We start from the raw sequence: 16,622 nt of genomic DNA, 5'->3' as shown, positions 1-16,622 counted from the left end.
CTTAATCCTTTGCATTAGAGCTGCAGGAATGTGTGCAGCATGTGAAATACAGCTGTAATTACTCTAAACGGCTGCTTTTGCATTCCCCAAGTCAGAGTGGCAGACAACGGGGAGTTCTTCATCGCAGGAAGCCTATTTTGGGTGCTTTGCGCACTGGGCTGCCTGTCCTGCTGAGCAGGAAAGGCAGGTGGGCAGCCAGCAAGGGGCTGGTGTAACTAGTGAGCAGCTTGGGGATTGCTGGCTGTCCTTGAAGCCCTGCTTCAGATCCGAAGGCTCGCTCTGCTGTCAGGCTATAGTAGAAGTGCAGCTTCTAGGGGAAAGGTGCCCTGAGGTGTGTTGCTTGAGCTGACTCTTGCAAGGGCTGAGTTAATCACATCCCCTCTTTCCCTCTATGTAAATACAATCCTGCCAAGGTTTCACAGTGCCTGGCTTATATTGCCTTTCTCCACAGGATCTCTTCTCAGCACTTATAAAAGGGCCCACACGCACACCGTATGAAGATGGCCTCTTTCTCTTTGATATCCAGCTCCCCAACATCTACCCTGCTGTCCCACCTCTCTTCCGCTACCTCTCCCAGTGCAGTGGGAGACTGAATCCCAACCTGTACGACAACGGCAAAGTGTGTGTCAGCCTCCTGGGAACATGGATAGGCAAGGTAATGCTTTCATCCACCCATCCATGGGGAGCAGTGGTTGTGCCAGGCTGCTTTTGGAACAAGCTGCTTCCTACCAAGCCAAGAGTTGTGGGTGACTTCTGGGCTCAGGTGGTGCTTGAGCTGTGGGTGGCTTGGGCTTTGGGCTCTGTTTTAGATGTCTGGAGCAGGTAACTGCTGTAGTTGGTTTCTTCTGGGATTGTATTTGGCTCTTGTCTGTCCTTCCTTGATAAGAAGCCTGTGGTAAGACCAGCTGGGCTGTGTCACAGTTGGACAGAGCAGAGATGCAACATCAGCATGGAGTGTTCTCCCATGGTTTGGATGCCTGTCTCTCACACTGCAGTCAAATCTTGTAGTGTGGCACAAAGTCTAGCTGGAGATTTGGAATAAACAGAGCCAGGGAAAGTGCTGTGTTTTGGGCAGGTAGGTGGAAAGGGCAGCTGGGGAGAGGTTGCAACTGGTGTCTGGTGTGTAGGGTTACACTGTTCCAGGCAGAACTGGCCTGATGGGGTGCAATGCTGTCAAAAAATAATGGACAGATGGGTTGGTACAATGGGACGCTGGCACATCGAGCGCTTATTGAGTCAGTCCTTGTTCCTGCTGTAAGCCACAGGACCTTAGTGATAGGAATGAAGAGAAACTGGGGCCTTCCTTCACCTAACAGTTATCACAGAGCAAACTGATGGTGCTTCAGCCCTTTAACACATTTGTATGTGCATTTCAGGGGACAGAAAGGTGGACCAGTAAATCCAGCCTCCTTCAAGTACTCATCTCCATCCAAGGTAAATGCTCCTGCAGAGTCTGTGGGACAGGAAAATGCAGAGCGAGGAGGCGATGCAGGCTTGGGGGGGGCACACAATTGGGATCTGCCGTGCCAGTTGAGTTAGTGCTGCCTTTTGCTCTCACCTTGCTGGACAAAGCAGTGTCCTTATCTCTCCAGTTCAGCAGTTGAAGCAGGTGCAAGCTTTTCTCATGCCTTGATTTTTGGCTGCATCCCAGGTCTCTGATACAATGCTTTCCGTCTCACTGCGGCAGCTAAGCACAGAGCTGTTTTTGCTTGTTATTCTGAGCTGAGGAAGGTGAACTACTGTGTCCTCAGCCAGCTACCAAAGTTAGTTGAAGTTGCTAAACTGGGCTTCATTTGCAGGACTGTGTTTTATCCCCACTGAGTCACCCACCCATCCTACACTGGGCATGTTTTTGCACATGATGATGGTGTTTATGCTCCTTCCGAAGCAGAGAATAATCAGGGGTGTGTCTAGACCAGCCCCAGGGCTTCCTGCCATAGGGCTTTGCCCTGCCATATCTAGTTTGGGAGCAGACGGACTAAATCAAATCTCTTCCTCAAGGCCAACTTTCTGTGTGGGGAGCCCAGGCATGTGACTTGAGAAACCTTTGACACAGAGCAAAGGCTCCTGCCTCGAGTCAGCAGGCAATTCCTGCTCCTCTGAAAGTCTCACAGTCCACCTGTATCCTCCTGTGGAGGAGCGACACCATGAGAAAAGCCTTTTCTCATTTACAAAGCTGAGGATCCAAATTTAGAAAATGAAATACTAAATGTTTTACTGGAGCAACTTGGTGCTAGTGAAAGATCTCCTCTCCCCTTCTTACTGCCGGGGCTTTGAGAAACTCATGATCTCACCTCCACCAGCTCTAATGCAGTTTGTGGCAGGCTGCCAGCAGCCTGGCAGTATTGGTGCCATTGCTACATACATGTAATTACATTAGACCAGAAGCAAGCAGGAGAAAGCTTGGTATGGGTGTCTTGCCACAGTATTCACTGTCTTAGAACTGCACTGTTTGATGGGACTATGCAGGACAGGATAGGACCTGGCCAGCTCAAAGCCTGTTACTGAAGATTGGCCTTTGTTCTGATTAAGAGGAGGAGGAAAAAAAACTAATTAAGAAAAAAAAGCTTTGAGTGTGTTTGTGGGTTTTTTGCTACGAGGGAAGGGAAGGGAAAGGAACTGTGAAACCTTTCTCCTTCTGCCCTTTTGACCTCCTCTGCTGTTGTGTGCCTTCTGCATTGCACTCGTGGAAGACTATTCTTGCCAGCCAAGGATCTTGAATGCCACACTTGGCAGCATCTGAGATCCCCACTGCACTAGCAAAAGGCCACAGACTCATTCACACAAGTGCTCCCCTTGCGATACCGGTCCATTGCATCTTGCAGGTTCCTGGTGGGTCCACCCTGGCCTCTGCTACCTTCTTGAAGTCAAAGCATGGCTTCCATGCAATGTGTTCTCCTGCAGTCCCTTCCCTGTGCTGCCTGCTGCTGGCCTCAGGCTGCCTGCATCAGTGTGGCTGCAGGTGAAGCTGGTGTGATGCTATGACCCTTGAATCTCAACCACCTTGGCAGAAATCAGGGCCCAGCAGTGTCTGCCTTGTTTGGCAATTCACAGTAAAGTTCCTCCCTTAACCCCTTGGTCTCCCCTTCTCTTGGCAGGTCTCATCCTAGTGAATGAGCCCTACTACAACGAGGCGGGCTTTGACAGCGACCGGGGCCTCCAGGAGGGCTATGAGAACAGTCGCTGCTACAATGAGATGACCCTGATCCGAGTGGTGCAGTCCATGATGCAGCTGCTGCGCAGGCCAGTGGAAGTCTTTGAACACGAAATCCGTGAACATTTTCGCTGCAATGGCTGGCGCCTGGTGTCCCGCATCGAATCCTGGCTGGAGACAAATGAGCTGGTGGAGCGGAGCCACGAACAGGCCAATGGGGCAGATTCTGCCTCCCTTCACTCTGCCTGCGGCACCCTGGCCGAGAGCCCAGGAGACAATGCGGGGTCGCTGGGGGAGTACGGCAGCAGCTCAGAGCAGGGGGCTGCCGCCGAACTTTCCGACTCCGCACTCGACGGGAAAGAGGAGCTGGACGAGTCGGAGTTCACGACCTCGACGCCTAATGCTGGTGATCTCCAACAGTACTCAGACTCGGAGAGCACAGGCCAAGCCAGGGGGGTAGACCTGGCCAGAGACCGAACGGACGAGGGGAAGGCTGCCCAGGACTCTGCCTTGCAGCCTAGTGTGAAACCAAAGAAAAGGAGAAAGAGCTACAGGAGTTTCCTTCCGGAGAAGAGCGGTTACCCTGATATTGGGTTCCCCCTCTTCCCTTTGTCCAAGGGGTTCATTAAAAGCATCCGCGGTGTCTTGCAGCAGTACCGGGCTGCCTTAGCAGGGGCCAATATCCCAGAGTGGACAGAGGACAAATAAACCATCAGGTTAGGGACAGGCAGGTGCAGGGGAGAAGGGAAAGCAGCAGAAAGGAAATTGGCAAGCGCTGTTACCAGTAAACTGGCTTCTCCTTCCAGCTTTTCTTCCTCAGCTTGGTTTGTTCCAAAGAAGGTGGTAGGCTTGATTGCTCCTCCGAGGAAAGGTTGTCTAAGCATGAATAACTCTTTGCCCCCAGCCCTTCTTCCTTCCCCCTGTCCCATGTACGTGCTCCTCTTGCGAGTTTGACCCTGCAATGGTAAGATTTGAGACCTGCACAGAAGCAGTCTTGCAGCCACGTTCCCTCTGCACTTTCATCTTGGGGCACCTTTCCACACAAGGACTCTTCCCACCCAGCACTGCACCCAGCAGTTTGTTCTGCTGGGGCTCAAGCCAGGAGAAGTCATTGTAGTATCTGGAAGTGAAGGGCAATGCCCTCCCAGTCTTTCATTTTTCTCTGCGTTACCATGGGTTTTATGAAGTCTACCCCAGCTTATATGTACTTAGACATTGGATTGTGTTTGCATTGAAGTTGTCTACACCATATGGAGTTGCTCTAGTCTTAGTTGTTCACCGATAGCTATGAGTTTCTTCCGATCAGGACTTGGTAGGCAAAACCAGAGCTCTGCGCTAGCACTTGTGCTGCCCTGGTAGTGCTGCAGGGTTTCCATCCAGTTCTGTAGCTTCTGGTCAGTCTTCTGGAAGCAATTCTAGCCATCCCCACTTCTTTTTCTCCAGGGTAAGGCAAACTTCCCTTTCCCCACCATGCATGCCTGTCTTCTAGAAATACATGGGATTCAGGGTTCTGCCCTTATTACTTAGGTATCTGCATCTTTTGTTCCAAGCCATCCTGGCTGTCACACAGCACTACATCTACCCCTGGATCTCGTCCTCGCCTGGGCAGGCGGCAGCGAGTGATCTTGGGGCATATTGTAGATCTAGCAGCTAGTCTGGATGGTGAACCTGGCATGGGTGCTGCTTCTCCGTCGTTCAGCTGTAGATGGGTTTTTCGGAGCTGTTTGAGCCAGGGTACCCAAGGGAAAGGAGCTGTTGTGTCATGACAAAGTCCTGTTGTAGCAGCAGCAGTTTGTGACCATTCCTGTGCTGTTACTCAGCCAGCAACTGGAGCATGTCAGACACTGATGCGGACTGTTATCAATTCCTTCCCTTGCCAGCTGTTTCCCATGGTGGCCTGGGTCCACTGTGGCCGGCAGCGTTGTGGGCACAGCACATGCTATCCCTAATCTCAACTGCAGCACTGCCGTGCCACTTTGGGAAATGGCTGGCGGGATCAGCCTGTGTTTCAGCAGCAAGAGAGCTGTCTGAGCTGGTGACCGTGAGCACTTTGAAGCAGTGACTTGCCAGAGTCTCCTGGTCAAGACACCTTCCTGAAGCCTCTTTTTCTGTGTGCACGCATGCACTTGCACTTCTGGAGCTGGGAGATCGCACTCCAGCACTATTGCATTTGCCCAATGTTTACGCATTGGAGAAGCACCCTCTTAGCATCCATGTGGAGCACAGTCTGTCAGGGAGAGTCCGTTGGTCCTTCCAGCCAGCACAGGGAGCCAGTGGTGCCAGGCTTCCCAGGGAGGAGTTGGGCTGAGCAGTTGGCTCTGCCAGAACTAAGGATGGAGACAAAACTCTCCTATGCTCTTGCTCAATATGGCTGTCTCCCTTCCCCCCACCCAGGCCAGGATCTGGCCTTCTCGTTTTGAAATGGAGAACAGCAGGCGAATCTCAGCATGTTTGTGCAGTGCTTTCTGCTCCTTGAAATGCCAGGTCTGCACCCACTGGCCAAAATCCCCTCACCCAGCTCCCTGCGCCTGCGATTTCCAGCTGCCCCTGTGATGCTCCAGAGCCACGAGGCTGGCTATGCAAAGCCCTTCTCGTGTCACCATCCACTGCCGGCATTTTGGAGGGCATGTCCTGCTCCCAGCACTCTGGAAGAAGCAGAGCTTAGCTTAGCTGTGAACAAAGACCTGGGCTTGCAGAGCTCTCCAGGCACTGGTCTGTGGGTGGATTGCCTGTGGAGCAGCTCTGGCCCTGCTCTGGCAGGCAGGAGGTCGGGCAGTGTGGCAGACCCCCATCTGGGGTGCAGAGAGCTCCTCTGAGCCACAGGCAGGGCAGCGTGAACTGCATGTGTAAGTCACAGCCGCTTTCTGGCTGTGGCTGGTGCTAAATGAATGAATCCCCTTTGAGCAAGGAGCAGGGTGTCTCCAAGATATAAAGGGCCGATTGGGGCAGAGGGGTGAGGCTGTAGCTTCGGGGCAGGGGAAGGGCAGGCAGAGAGGCTTGTTCCGCAAATGATTAAGCCTCTTACCCGACAAAATTGCGGTTGGTGGTCTACAGATGCTGACTTCCTCTATCCCCTATGCTGGGCTGTGGCTGTCCTTAGCCCCACCAGCCAGGGAGGGAGGGAGAAAAAACCCTTTGGGGCCGCGCCGAGCTGTGGCTGGGGATGGAGGGACAGAGGAGCTCCAGGGTTCCCTGCTTTGCCCACCCTTTGCTCTCTGCAGCTGTCATCTCATGGGGAAGGCGGTCAGGCTGCCCACTGCCTGGGGAGGAGGGCAGGCAGCCAGCCAGCACTGCTGGTGCGAGCTGCTCAAGTCCTCCCCTTTGCCCAAGAAGTCTCTTTGTTTCTTCTGATCGTAATCAAGAGCTTTTGCACAGGTTCCTGGGGCTTCCTACCGACGAGCTGTGTATTGGCCTTCTGGGAAGGGGATGCTACTCCCGGGCTGCCACTACCCCGCCATCGCTCGCTCTCTAGCTGGCTGTCCCAAACCGAGGCGAGGCGTGCACGGAGGTTTACAAATTTTCTAAAGCTTTTGATAATGTGAAGCTCCTGGGTGATGAGGTTGGTGGTGAGCACACTGCAGCTATGTAATTTTTTGTGTATGTATGTAATATTTAAGGGTAACAAAATTTAAAAGGCTAAAACCTTAAAAAAAAATTTAAAAACACACAAAAAAAGCCAAAGCATGATGCATATTGTTAGCCTTAAAACTGGCTACACGACTGTGTGATGTACAAATGAGAGCAGCCTGTAACTGTTTTAAGTGCTGGGGTTGGGGAAGAAGCATTACAAAATCAGTTTGTAGCCTTGATTCTGTACAGTATTTAATGAAAAAAAAAAAAAAAAAGACCTGACTATTGAGGCCATGCTTAGAGGTGTGTTGTTCACGTGCAGATGTGGATGCTTGGTTGCTTACGATATATGTATAAAGTGCTGTGTGACCATTAAAACTTTTTTTACCTGCAGAATTTTTTTTGTTTGGCTAACCAAGGTGTAATAAAGGAGGGAAGATGACTTGCCATTAAATTTTGCCTCTGTGAGTAGTTCTGACTGTTGTCTCTTTCTTTTCCCCCCTCCCCGCCACGCTTTTGGCACTTGCCCTGTCTCCGGCGTGCATCCCTGCGCCAGGGTCTGGACTGGACGGGGTCCCGCTGGCTGAAATCAACAGCACGGAGAGGGCAGCAAGTCCGGAGGAAGCCAGGCAGATCTGGCAGCGAGGGGCTGCCCCCATGGGTCTGTATAAACTAGCTCCCCGAAATCCTGATTCACGGGGCATCTGTCGGGCTTTTTTTTTTTTTTCTTCCTTATTTTCCCTGCTTTTTGCTGGCACGCAGTAAATGCAGGCTGCCCGGCGGCTCGGCATGTGCCGCAGCACAGCTGGTGGCTCAACTGGCAGCTGCCCCAGCAGATGGGGCCAGACCCTGGGGTGAAGCAAAACCCTCTGCAGATCCCCCAGTCTGGCAGTGGGATGGCTCATGGGTGCTGGTACTGCCTTCCCAGCCCTTACCTCGGCGCACAGGTGAGTGTGTGATGAGATGCAAACGCAGCCATGTCCAGGCTGCTGGGGCCAAGGGACTCCTTGCACCTCCTGGGTGCTGGTGAGGTGGTTAAACCTCACTGCCGTTTCCCCCTGTGGCTGCCCTCCCTCGCCCCCCCTCTGCCTGCAAGGAGAGGCTCAAAGGGTGCCAGTGCAGGCAGAGGAGATGGGCAGTGATGTCAATGTTTTGAGACTTAATAGCTTTGCTGGAGTTGTTCAAAACCAGCAAGCATCTGCCTCTTGAGGGGTGTGTGGCAGCTGCTGCCCCCTCCTTCGGGTGTCAGGAGCGAGGGGCTGTGTGGGGGGAGCTGTCGGGGGCTGCCCTGGAAGAGCCCGTGGCTGCTGGCTGATGGGTTTTGGAAGCAGTTGGGTCAAGGAAGAGACTTGTGCAGCAGAACCTGGGAAAGGGAGGGCAAGGGAGATCTCAAGCAACCTGCTGCTGTGAGCAATACAGCTGTCCCTGGGAGAGGCCCGGAGGAGACTCCAGGGAGCCTTTCAGGTGCTGCAAGCCCAAGTGGCTCAGCTCTGGTGAACTGTCTCACTGGACCCAGTCAGCCAAGAGCTCTGAGCGCATCCCCTGCCCTGGGCTCTCCCTGCTGCCTCCTCCGGCAGCGGTGGCTGTTCGATGCGGTCAGAGAGTTCGGCGAAGCGTTGCTGAGCCTGTTTTTACACCTGGCCCAATGCCACGGGGGAAATAACTTTATTGTGGGAGGTGGTTCCCAGCTGCTGCCTGCCTTGCTGGCCCTGGAGCGGGAGCTTGGCTCCCTATGAGCGAGTGGAGCCGTGGGGGGTAGGGGGAACAATTGTGCTCTTCTTTCCTGGTTCTGCAATCCTAATTGCATAGTTTGTAGATGAATAAATGCAGGCAGCCACCGCTGTTTACTCTTCTGCTTTGTACTCGAGCACTGTAAATGAGGTTTAATTACTGCAGTTTTATACCAAACAGCCTGAGTAATGCCCCCCCAGGCAAGCCCCTGGGCAGGGACCTGTTGCAGGGCTCCAGCTGGCCCCGGGCTGCCTGGGAAAGGGGATGTGTGAGCTCCCCGTAGGGCCCCTGCTCCCGGCAGAAAGCCAAACCTCTCTGCTCCAACAATCCCCTCCTTGAACCTCTTCTATGACCCTTTCCCTGCCCTCACTCGGAGGAACTGAACCATCCCCAAGCTGTCCCAAAGAATTGCTGTGGGGCTGAGCTCCCTGGATTCAATCAATCAGCCCCGGTGTGAGGCTGAGCGGGGAGGTACCGGCACACCCCAAAAATTGGGGTGCCCCATGTCCTACCTCCATGGTATCTCCCCTGAGAGCATCTTCTGGGGCCATTGCTCCGTGCTGGTTCTGGCCCCAAGATGACAGTGGTCTGGCAGCGCAGGCAGGATGCTGGGGAGCAAAGGGCCGCGGTGCTGAGCTAAATCCATCCTGACAGCCGCGTGGCCGGGCTGCATGTGAGCCCAGCCGGGGGTGACAGCACCACAGCCCTGCCCCTGACAGCAGCCGTGAGCTCAGATTTAAAACCCAGGGGGATTTTTTTGCAAATGCTAGATATTTATTGCATTTCTCACAAGAATAAACTCTGCTTCTACAGGAAGCTTTGGGTAGAAACATTCTTAAAAAAGTCAATTTGTTGTACTGGATATATTGGTCCCGACCATCCCTGGGGGTTGGCACTGGCTCTGCAGCAGGGGTGCGAGCAATGTCACCGTGTGCATTTGAGCTGAGGAGGGGATGGGGCTGTGCCGGCGCAGCCGCCCGTGGCCAGGACCTTGTACCGGGATAAAACATGCTGGCATCTCGCCAGCACCAAGTACCTGATAGGGCTCGTGGCTCATTTTTGCGACAGCGCTGGTGGCTGTCCGAAGGGGATAAAGCTAAGCATGGGGGCAAGCGAGGGGATGAGCACCCACGGCCCCTGAGAGCTATTGCTATGGAAGGAGGAGGAGGTTCCTGAGTGGGAGGAAGGCTCTGCCGCCCTTGTGCTGGGCCGTGCCGGCAGCTCAGCGCTGCAGGGTGCAGGGGGAGCCTGGCAGCTCAGGAGCCGCTGAGGACGCGGCAGAGGCGGCTGTGGATCTGGCCCTGCACGGGCTCGCAGGCCAGCACCTCGCCGTCCACCGTCATGATGCCCGTGGCCGCCCGTGGCTCCAGGCGGAAAGCCCGGACGGGGACGTAGCGCAGGTGGGGACAGTTCAAGTCCAGGTGGGTCCCCCTGGCCATGGCCAGGAAGATCTTCAGCAGCGCCACGCGGCTGATGCCGGCCTTCAGGTAGAAGAGGTGGATGCAACCATCGTGCAGCTGGGCCGCCGGTGCCATCAGCAGGTTGGTGCCCAGGTGGGACTGGTAGATGGCATAGACGGAGACAAACTCCTCCTCAGGGACCACCGTCCAGTGCGCCGGCACCGGCTGGCACAGCGGCACCAGCAGCGAGTCGGTGGGCAGAGCCCCAGGCGCTTCCGTCCCCGCCGGTGGCAGGATGCGGCCAGCCTGGCCGTTGGTGACAGGCGCGTGGGGGTCCCTGAGTGCCGGGAGGCTGCCCTGCTCGGGGACAGCGGGCAGGTAGGAGAGGCGGCCCTGGTACACCCGCAGCTTGGCCAGGCACTGGAGTGTGCCCAGGGTGAAGCGGGCATTGCCCAGCCATCGGTACTTCTCGCTGTCGATGTCCACATCTGAGATGAAACCCCAGCCGAAGCCGAGGAAGGAGAAGAGGCGCTTGCCCGAGGCAGTGCTCAGTGAGACCAGGTCCATCTGTGTGTGCAGCCCCTTGCACAGGATGAAGGTGCAGTTTGTCAGCAGCTTCTTCTTGGCGACGTGATCGTTGCTGCAAGGGATGGAGAGGGTGAGTTTGGGCTGGACCTAGCTCAGGGCTGCTCCTGCTGTCCCAGCATCCATGTGCAACCCTTGCCCCTCTATCATGGTTGGGATGTATCCCAGCTGGGTGACAGCATCCCTCAGGGACAGCTGCTGGGAGAGGGTTTGCTGGGGGTGGGAAGAATAAACCAGCTCCTGAAAGAGGGAACCGAGTTGGGGTTGTTGGGCCAGGGCAATCCTGCTCCCCTCCGCCCTGCAGCGGGATCAGCTGTGCCCCAGGGTGGCTCCTTTGGAGTAAAGCTGTGTCAGAATCAGAGCCCGGAGGGGAGAAAGACTGTGGGGGGAGCTAGGGATGCAGTCATGCTCACAGGGACCAGCTGGGGCTGTGCTGCGTCAGCCTGTGGGGAGGTGGGGACCCAGGTGGGCATCCCTGTGCTGGGCACCCCAGCACCCCTCCCCTGGGCTGGAGCCATGTGCAGCCTTTCATTTCCCTCATCCCCCCCGCCTCGGTGCCAGCGCAGCCCCGTGTGCTGGCCGGTGCGGTGCTGGCAGCGGGTGCCCCCACAGGGTCGGGGCTTACCCTGCGTAGTGGTTGATGGAGGCGGCCAGGGCATTCCCGGAGCCCCCCGGCAGGATGCACAGCGGCTTCTTCATGGTCTCCTCCCAGTCCGGCCGCTCCATGAGTCCGTTCACCACCTGTGGGGACAAAGGGAGCTTGTGGCACCCGGGACCAGGTAAGGAACCCAGTGGCCCCTGCCCAGACCCCGGGGGGAGCAGAGTTTGTGGTGTCCCTGGCCAGGGCAGGACCAAGGCCACGGCTGCCCTGCTTTGATCCGAGCTAGGTGCCATCTCTCCTTTGCCATTCCCTGCCTGCCTTCGTGTCGCAAAGCTTGGCGTCCGCCCCAGGCACCCCTCTTTTCCCAGTTCTCTGCCCAGCCCGGCTGGGGGGATGCCCCACAGTGCCCCTCACCTCATAGAGCAGCCCGTCCCCGGCCATGACCACCAATGTGTCCCACTGCGACAGGTCCTCGTCCCGCACCTTCTCATGTGCATGGTGGGGTCTCTCTGCGGGGGAAAGTGGAGTGAGTCAAGCGTCGCCCTCTGTCCCTCTGTCCTGCCTGCTGCCACCCCTCAGACAGTGACCCCAGCCCCGCTGTCCCCACGGGGGTCCCAGCTAGGGATGCAGGAGATGAGGCAGTCACCCCTATGGAGTGCAACCAAGTCACCCATCACGTTGTCCAAACCAGCCCCGCAGGAGCCAGAGCTGCAGTGATGCTGGGGGTACGAGGCCCTCAGAGGAACCCATCCCGGGGTGGCAGCACCTAGTAGGATCCCAGGAAGGGAGGAGGAGGAGGTGAGGGAGCCGCTCATGGACTCACCAGTGATGAAGACAGTGGTGGCAATGTCAGCCTCGGCCAGCATGGGCTGCACCACCGCCTGGAAGTCCTCGAGCGCGCGGCCGGTGCCGCTCTGCGGGTTCAGCAGCACCAGTGCACGGCAGGGCCGGGGCAGCACCCCATAGCTGTCACCTGGGTGGGGGGGAGATTGGGAATCAGGGTGGTGGGGCCGTGGCACTGCCCAGAGAGGGCTTTCCAAGCTGGGGCAGCATTTGCCACGGCCCCACAGGAAGGGGAGCTGCCCCCAATCCCCATAAGCTCCTTAGGCTGCATCCTGACCCAGAGGCAACAGGAGGTGAGCAGGGATGGAGAAACCCTGCTGGGAAACCAAGGGAGGTGGCAGAGATGGGGACATGGGATCCTGCAGGGACCTTGAGCTCTCCTGCAATCAGCAGAGATTTTTTATGCCCAGGCTGGAGCCCCACAGCAACCCAGCGATGCCACAGTGGAGCTGGGGCTCTACAGCACCGAGCATCCTTCTGCATCCCAGGACCACAGGGTGCTGCTGGCTGCATTTTCGGACATGCCAAGGAAAGAAAAGTGGAAGTGAAGCAGAGGTTTGAAGCCCAAACACCCTCAGCTGTGAGTTTTCCCTGCTGAACCCCACGACTCATGACATGGCTCAGTCCCCCAATGCACAGGGAGCCAGGCACGCGGGGGACGGGGGCCAGGGGGACTCGAGGTCCTAATTCCCCACATTCACCCCAGATGGAGCGGGGCCAGAACAGACACCTGTGCCGGCAGACGGACGCTTCTGCTTCCTCTGCTCCCCACGGGGCTCAGGTTTCGTGCGCGAGGGCCCCAGTCGGGCTGTAATTACAAGCCTGGTGGGGGTCTGCATCCTTCTGCCCCTCTGCCCGCTTCCAGCCCCCCCCACATCGGGGGACGGGGTGAGCCCAGGCTGCAGCTGCCCTCCCAGGAGGAGTGATCCGATGGCACCCAGGGGAGCTGGAGGCAGCATGCTTGAGAGCAGGGCCCCTGGGTTCTGCCTGGGCACCCCGAGTCCCGAAATGAGCAGGGCAGCCTCAAGCTCCTGCCTCTGGAAAGCCCCGGCCCTGCAGGGTGAAGCCAGTTTTTTTTTGGGGGGAGGGATGTTCCCCACCAGCTCTGGGCCTCCTAAGCTGCGATCTGACTCCCCAGGGGTATAGCGGGTTCCTGCCTGGGTGCGTGGGCTGTGCAGGACAGCGTGGGGGCTGTGCCTGCTGACTCAGCAGAAATAGCTGCTCCGTCAGGAGCTGAGTCACAAAAGCAGATATTTCCCAACACTGCCCCAGGGCAGGGAATCCCCCTCTAACCCGGGGCAGGAGGTCTGGGACCAGCTGCCCGTCCCCCGAACCTTCTCTGCACGCTTTGATTCGAGCTGTTTGACACACGGGCAGCGTTTTTACAGCTAAAACTCCTTCTGTCACCCCTACTGGGGATGGAGGCAGGGAGAGGGGACCTGGGGTAATGGAGGTCCCCACGTGTGCTACCTCCCTGGGGTGACACCTGGCATCACACCGGTCATGGCCACGCTGGGGCTTCCCTGCGGGTTGGCAGAGCCCCATGAGCTGCCCCGAGGGAAGACATGCCTGGAGCATCCCATCTCCATGCCCAACCCAGCCCCGGGGAGCACACAGAGCTCTGCTGATTTCGGCACCATCAGGTTGATTTTCTGTCCCCGGGAAGAACCTGGTGAGGCTTGTCACCCTCCGGGCCACCTCCTTGTCCCCACACCGGTTGCTTGGGACCTGCCACTGAGTTCACAGCAAAAGTCCACCCGTGAGAGCTCCATCAGCCAGGGCTGAGCCTGGGTCCGGGCGCTGGCTCTGGGCTGGCTCTCCCTGCTGCTGCCCAGGGCCGGGGGAAGCCGCCAGCTGCCCCCCACCCTCCCTGGCCCCTTATCAGTGGGTGCCAGATGCGAGGGGACCAGCTGCCCTCAGGGATGGTGGTGAAGCACTGCGAGCAGAGGCTGCCCCAGCTTGGGTCAGGGATAACGGGCAGCAACCCCAGGGTTGGGCTGGCCCCACTCCCTGCCCTCCAGAGCCTTCCCCAGTCACTACCAGCACTAAAATCCCATTGACAAACACAGCCGAGCGCCCAGGACAGAGGGTTCATGGTCAAGCCCCAGCTGCCGGAGGCAGGTGATGGGGGGCTTTTCTCTCTCTTTCTCCCCCCGCCCCAGCCGTGGAGGGTGCAGAGGGAGAGCACGAGACGCTTCAAGAACCTAAATGCAGTGTTTTAAACCCACAATGTTTCTAATCAGCCACGTTGTTTCTGACGTGCACACAGAGCTGCAGCCAGGTCTTGCCTGAAAACCCTGCCTGGACCCGTGGCTGCTGCCCCGTGGCCTCTGCTGGGCAGTGGGGTACGGCTGGGACCCCGAGGACCCGCTCCTTGGCTGGAGGGGGGAAAGGCGAACGCTGCTCAGGACACAGAGGGATGCCGTCATACCATCACAAGGGACAGATTGCTGGTACCAGGGTGTGAATAGGGATGGGGACGTGATCCTGGTGCGGGACCGGTGACACCAGCAACACTGCGCTCAACGCAGGCTCCCGTGGCAGAAGTGGAGGGTGCCGGTTCAGAGCTGGAGCCCAGCAGCAGCAATGCTCTGGCAAAGGGGACAGATTTCTGCAGAATCCCTTTCCTTTGCGCAACACTGGCTGGCCCCTGGCATCTCAGGCAAGGCTCAGCCACTTCCCGGCACAGTGCGGCTGCTTTCAACCTCAGACGCTGACCAGAGCAGACACTGAGTCAGCAGGAGGAAGGGGCTCCAGCTGCTGCTAGTGCACAAACTCTGCTCTCCCCGCTTTGCCCACATCCCCCCATGGGACACTGGTCCCAGCCACGCTCAGGCAGGGACCACGCTGCCGCAGCTCCGCCATCAGAAGCCCCAGCTGCTCCGTTGTGTCCCCGCATCCTTCTGGAAACTCTCTGGGCACAAGGAACAAGTGTGCCAGGCTGGTAGGGGACAGGGCTGTCCTGCCCAGTGACCTGGGTGGCGTGAGGCTGGGACAGACTGGGGCACGTCTGCTGCATCCCCTCTCTGCAGAGCATCACCTCCGCACAGCGAGGGGATGAGCACGGCAAGGAGGTCCCCCAAAATGGGGGCTTGTGGCAGGGCCAAGTCCCGCTCGCTGCCGACACGCCGTGACGCCGTGGCCATTGATGGCAGCTCAACGGCAGCTTCCTGCTATGGCCGGGGGCTAGATTTCCCCACCAGGACACAAGCCCGGGGGTGGTTTGCTCCCTCCCGGCCGGCTGCAGGGTGGGACAATTCCCTGCACACTGTGGGCAGCCCCAGCTTTGGGGTTATTCATTGCTGAGGGACTTTTTTCTTCCCCTTGGGGTGAAATAAGGAGGAGGAAGCTTCCTCCCTGCCGTAGCTCTCCCTAAGGCTTTTATCCCAGGGGATGCTGGACCTGCAATGACACCGGGCCGGGATCGCCGGTGGCTCCCCAGATCTGTACCCCCCCCACCCCGCAGGGATGGGGTGACAGGATTGCTCCGCACGGACTCGCATGCAGCTTCCTGACACGGCCTTATCTGTCCCGCACAGACACGTGAGGGTGCGTGTAAGCGCAGGGTGTGGCGAGAGGCATTTTTAGCTCTGTCCCAAACTGAGGGAGAAGGTTTGCAAATCCTGCTGGCCCTCAGCTAGAAAAATAACTGCAAAATCCCGCACCGCCTTCTCCCGTCCTCCTTCCTCGGGTTCCCCCGAGGCCCCTGCCGTGCAATGAGCTGCTCCTGCCCCAGCACCCTCGCACGGCCTGCTAAAAGGGCGAGGGTTTTAAAACGCCTGGAGACTTACAGCTGCAGAGTTCAGGCTGGAAATAGAGCCGAGGAACTGGTTTTGCCCTCACCCCCTTCCACTGGATTTTTTTTTTATTCTTTAGGAAGAGTAGCAGAAAGTTGTTTTGTAGCTGCAGGTCATGTAAAAAAGCTGCATTTTAAAATCCAAGTAGGGAGAGCTGGGCTAAATGTGATTTGACAGGATCCCTCTAACCGCATGCCTCTTAATTTCCAAGTCTGATCAGTGCGACTGGACAGCTAAATAAATGAAGTAGTGCATATAATTGAATCTCTGCTCAGATGTTCAAATATATGCCAGCCTGCCCTGCCCTGACTGCAGGAGCTGGAGGACTTGGCCCCCTGTGCCAGCCGCTTCCCTTCGAGTTGGTGACAGCTCCCGGGGCAGGGGGGAGAGGGAACTGAAACCCGGACCCCTCCGTGCTGCCCTGGAACCCCGCTGAGCCCTGGGGGGGGTCCCGGGGGGATTCGCCTGCTCCCAAGTGATGGATGGGACCTGCCGGTGCCTGGCTCCCGTCCTGCCTGCATCAGCAACGATGACTTTTTTTTTTCTTGGTTAATGCTGCCCTTTGGAGCTTTGCTAGTTATCGAACCGAAGCGATGGGGGGGGGGGGGGGGGGGGGCAGGAGGGACTGTGCAAAGGGCCTCCGTGGTACCACCACGTCCCCGCTACCCCTTCGATTTAAGGCTAAAAGGGGGGAGAAGCCACCCCCGGCCGCGGGGCTGTGCACGGGACTGTCCCCGTCCCCCCCAGGCTGCGGGCGGGGGCCGATCGAGGTGACCCTGCGGGGATGTGGACCCCGCCCGTCCGTCCGTCCCCGACCCGTCCCTTCGGGGCCTGAGCACCGCGCAGCGCCAGCTGCCAGCCGCGTCCCCACGCCGCCCCTCGGGGCCAGCCGTCCCGCGTGGGGACGGGCAAGCGGCACCGGGCGGACCCCACGCCCTCGG

General features: G+C 57.7%; 2 protein-coding genes across 8 annotated transcripts in view; one reads left to right on the top strand and one right to left on the bottom strand.

The window, feature by feature from the left end:
* UBE2O (ubiquitin-conjugating enzyme E2O) overlaps positions 1–7,195 on the top strand; it is a 66,892-nt gene extending 59,697 nt beyond the window's left edge. For all 7 annotated transcript variants that reach the window (XM_010579373.1, XM_010579371.1, XM_010579374.1 and 4 more), the window contains 3 exons: positions 452–655; positions 1,377–1,434; positions 3,099–7,195. In XM_010579373.1, coding sequence (XP_010577675.1) covers positions 452–655; positions 1,377–1,434; positions 3,099–3,862 — 1,026 coding nt within the window. In that variant the 3' untranslated portion in view covers positions 3,863–7,195. The remainder of the gene's footprint in view (positions 1–451; positions 656–1,376; positions 1,435–3,098) is intronic.
* A 2,038-nt stretch (positions 7,196–9,233) lies between these two features.
* Positions 9,234–16,622, bottom strand: part of SPHK1 (sphingosine kinase 1) — a 22,598-nt gene continuing 15,209 nt past the window's right edge. Inside the window, exons 5-8 of the mRNA XM_010579369.1 lie at positions 11,865–12,015; positions 11,456–11,550; positions 11,066–11,181; positions 9,234–10,495 (exon numbers count right to left, since the gene is read on the bottom strand). Coding sequence (XP_010577671.1) covers positions 9,712–10,495; positions 11,066–11,181; positions 11,456–11,550; positions 11,865–11,907 — 1,038 coding nt within the window. The 5' untranslated portion in view covers positions 11,908–12,015 and the 3' untranslated portion in view covers positions 9,234–9,711. The remainder of the gene's footprint in view (positions 10,496–11,065; positions 11,182–11,455; positions 11,551–11,864; positions 12,016–16,622) is intronic.

The sequence above is a fragment of the Haliaeetus leucocephalus genome, unplaced genomic scaffold (genome assembly GCF_000737465.1).
Source record: "Haliaeetus leucocephalus isolate CR32 unplaced genomic scaffold, Haliaeetus_leucocephalus-4.0 Scaffold657, whole genome shotgun sequence".
NCBI classification, from domain to species: domain Eukaryota; kingdom Metazoa; phylum Chordata; class Aves; order Accipitriformes; family Accipitridae; genus Haliaeetus; species Haliaeetus leucocephalus.
Note: the sequence above shows the minus strand (reverse complement) of the source record. Positions and strands in the feature narration are given on the sequence as shown.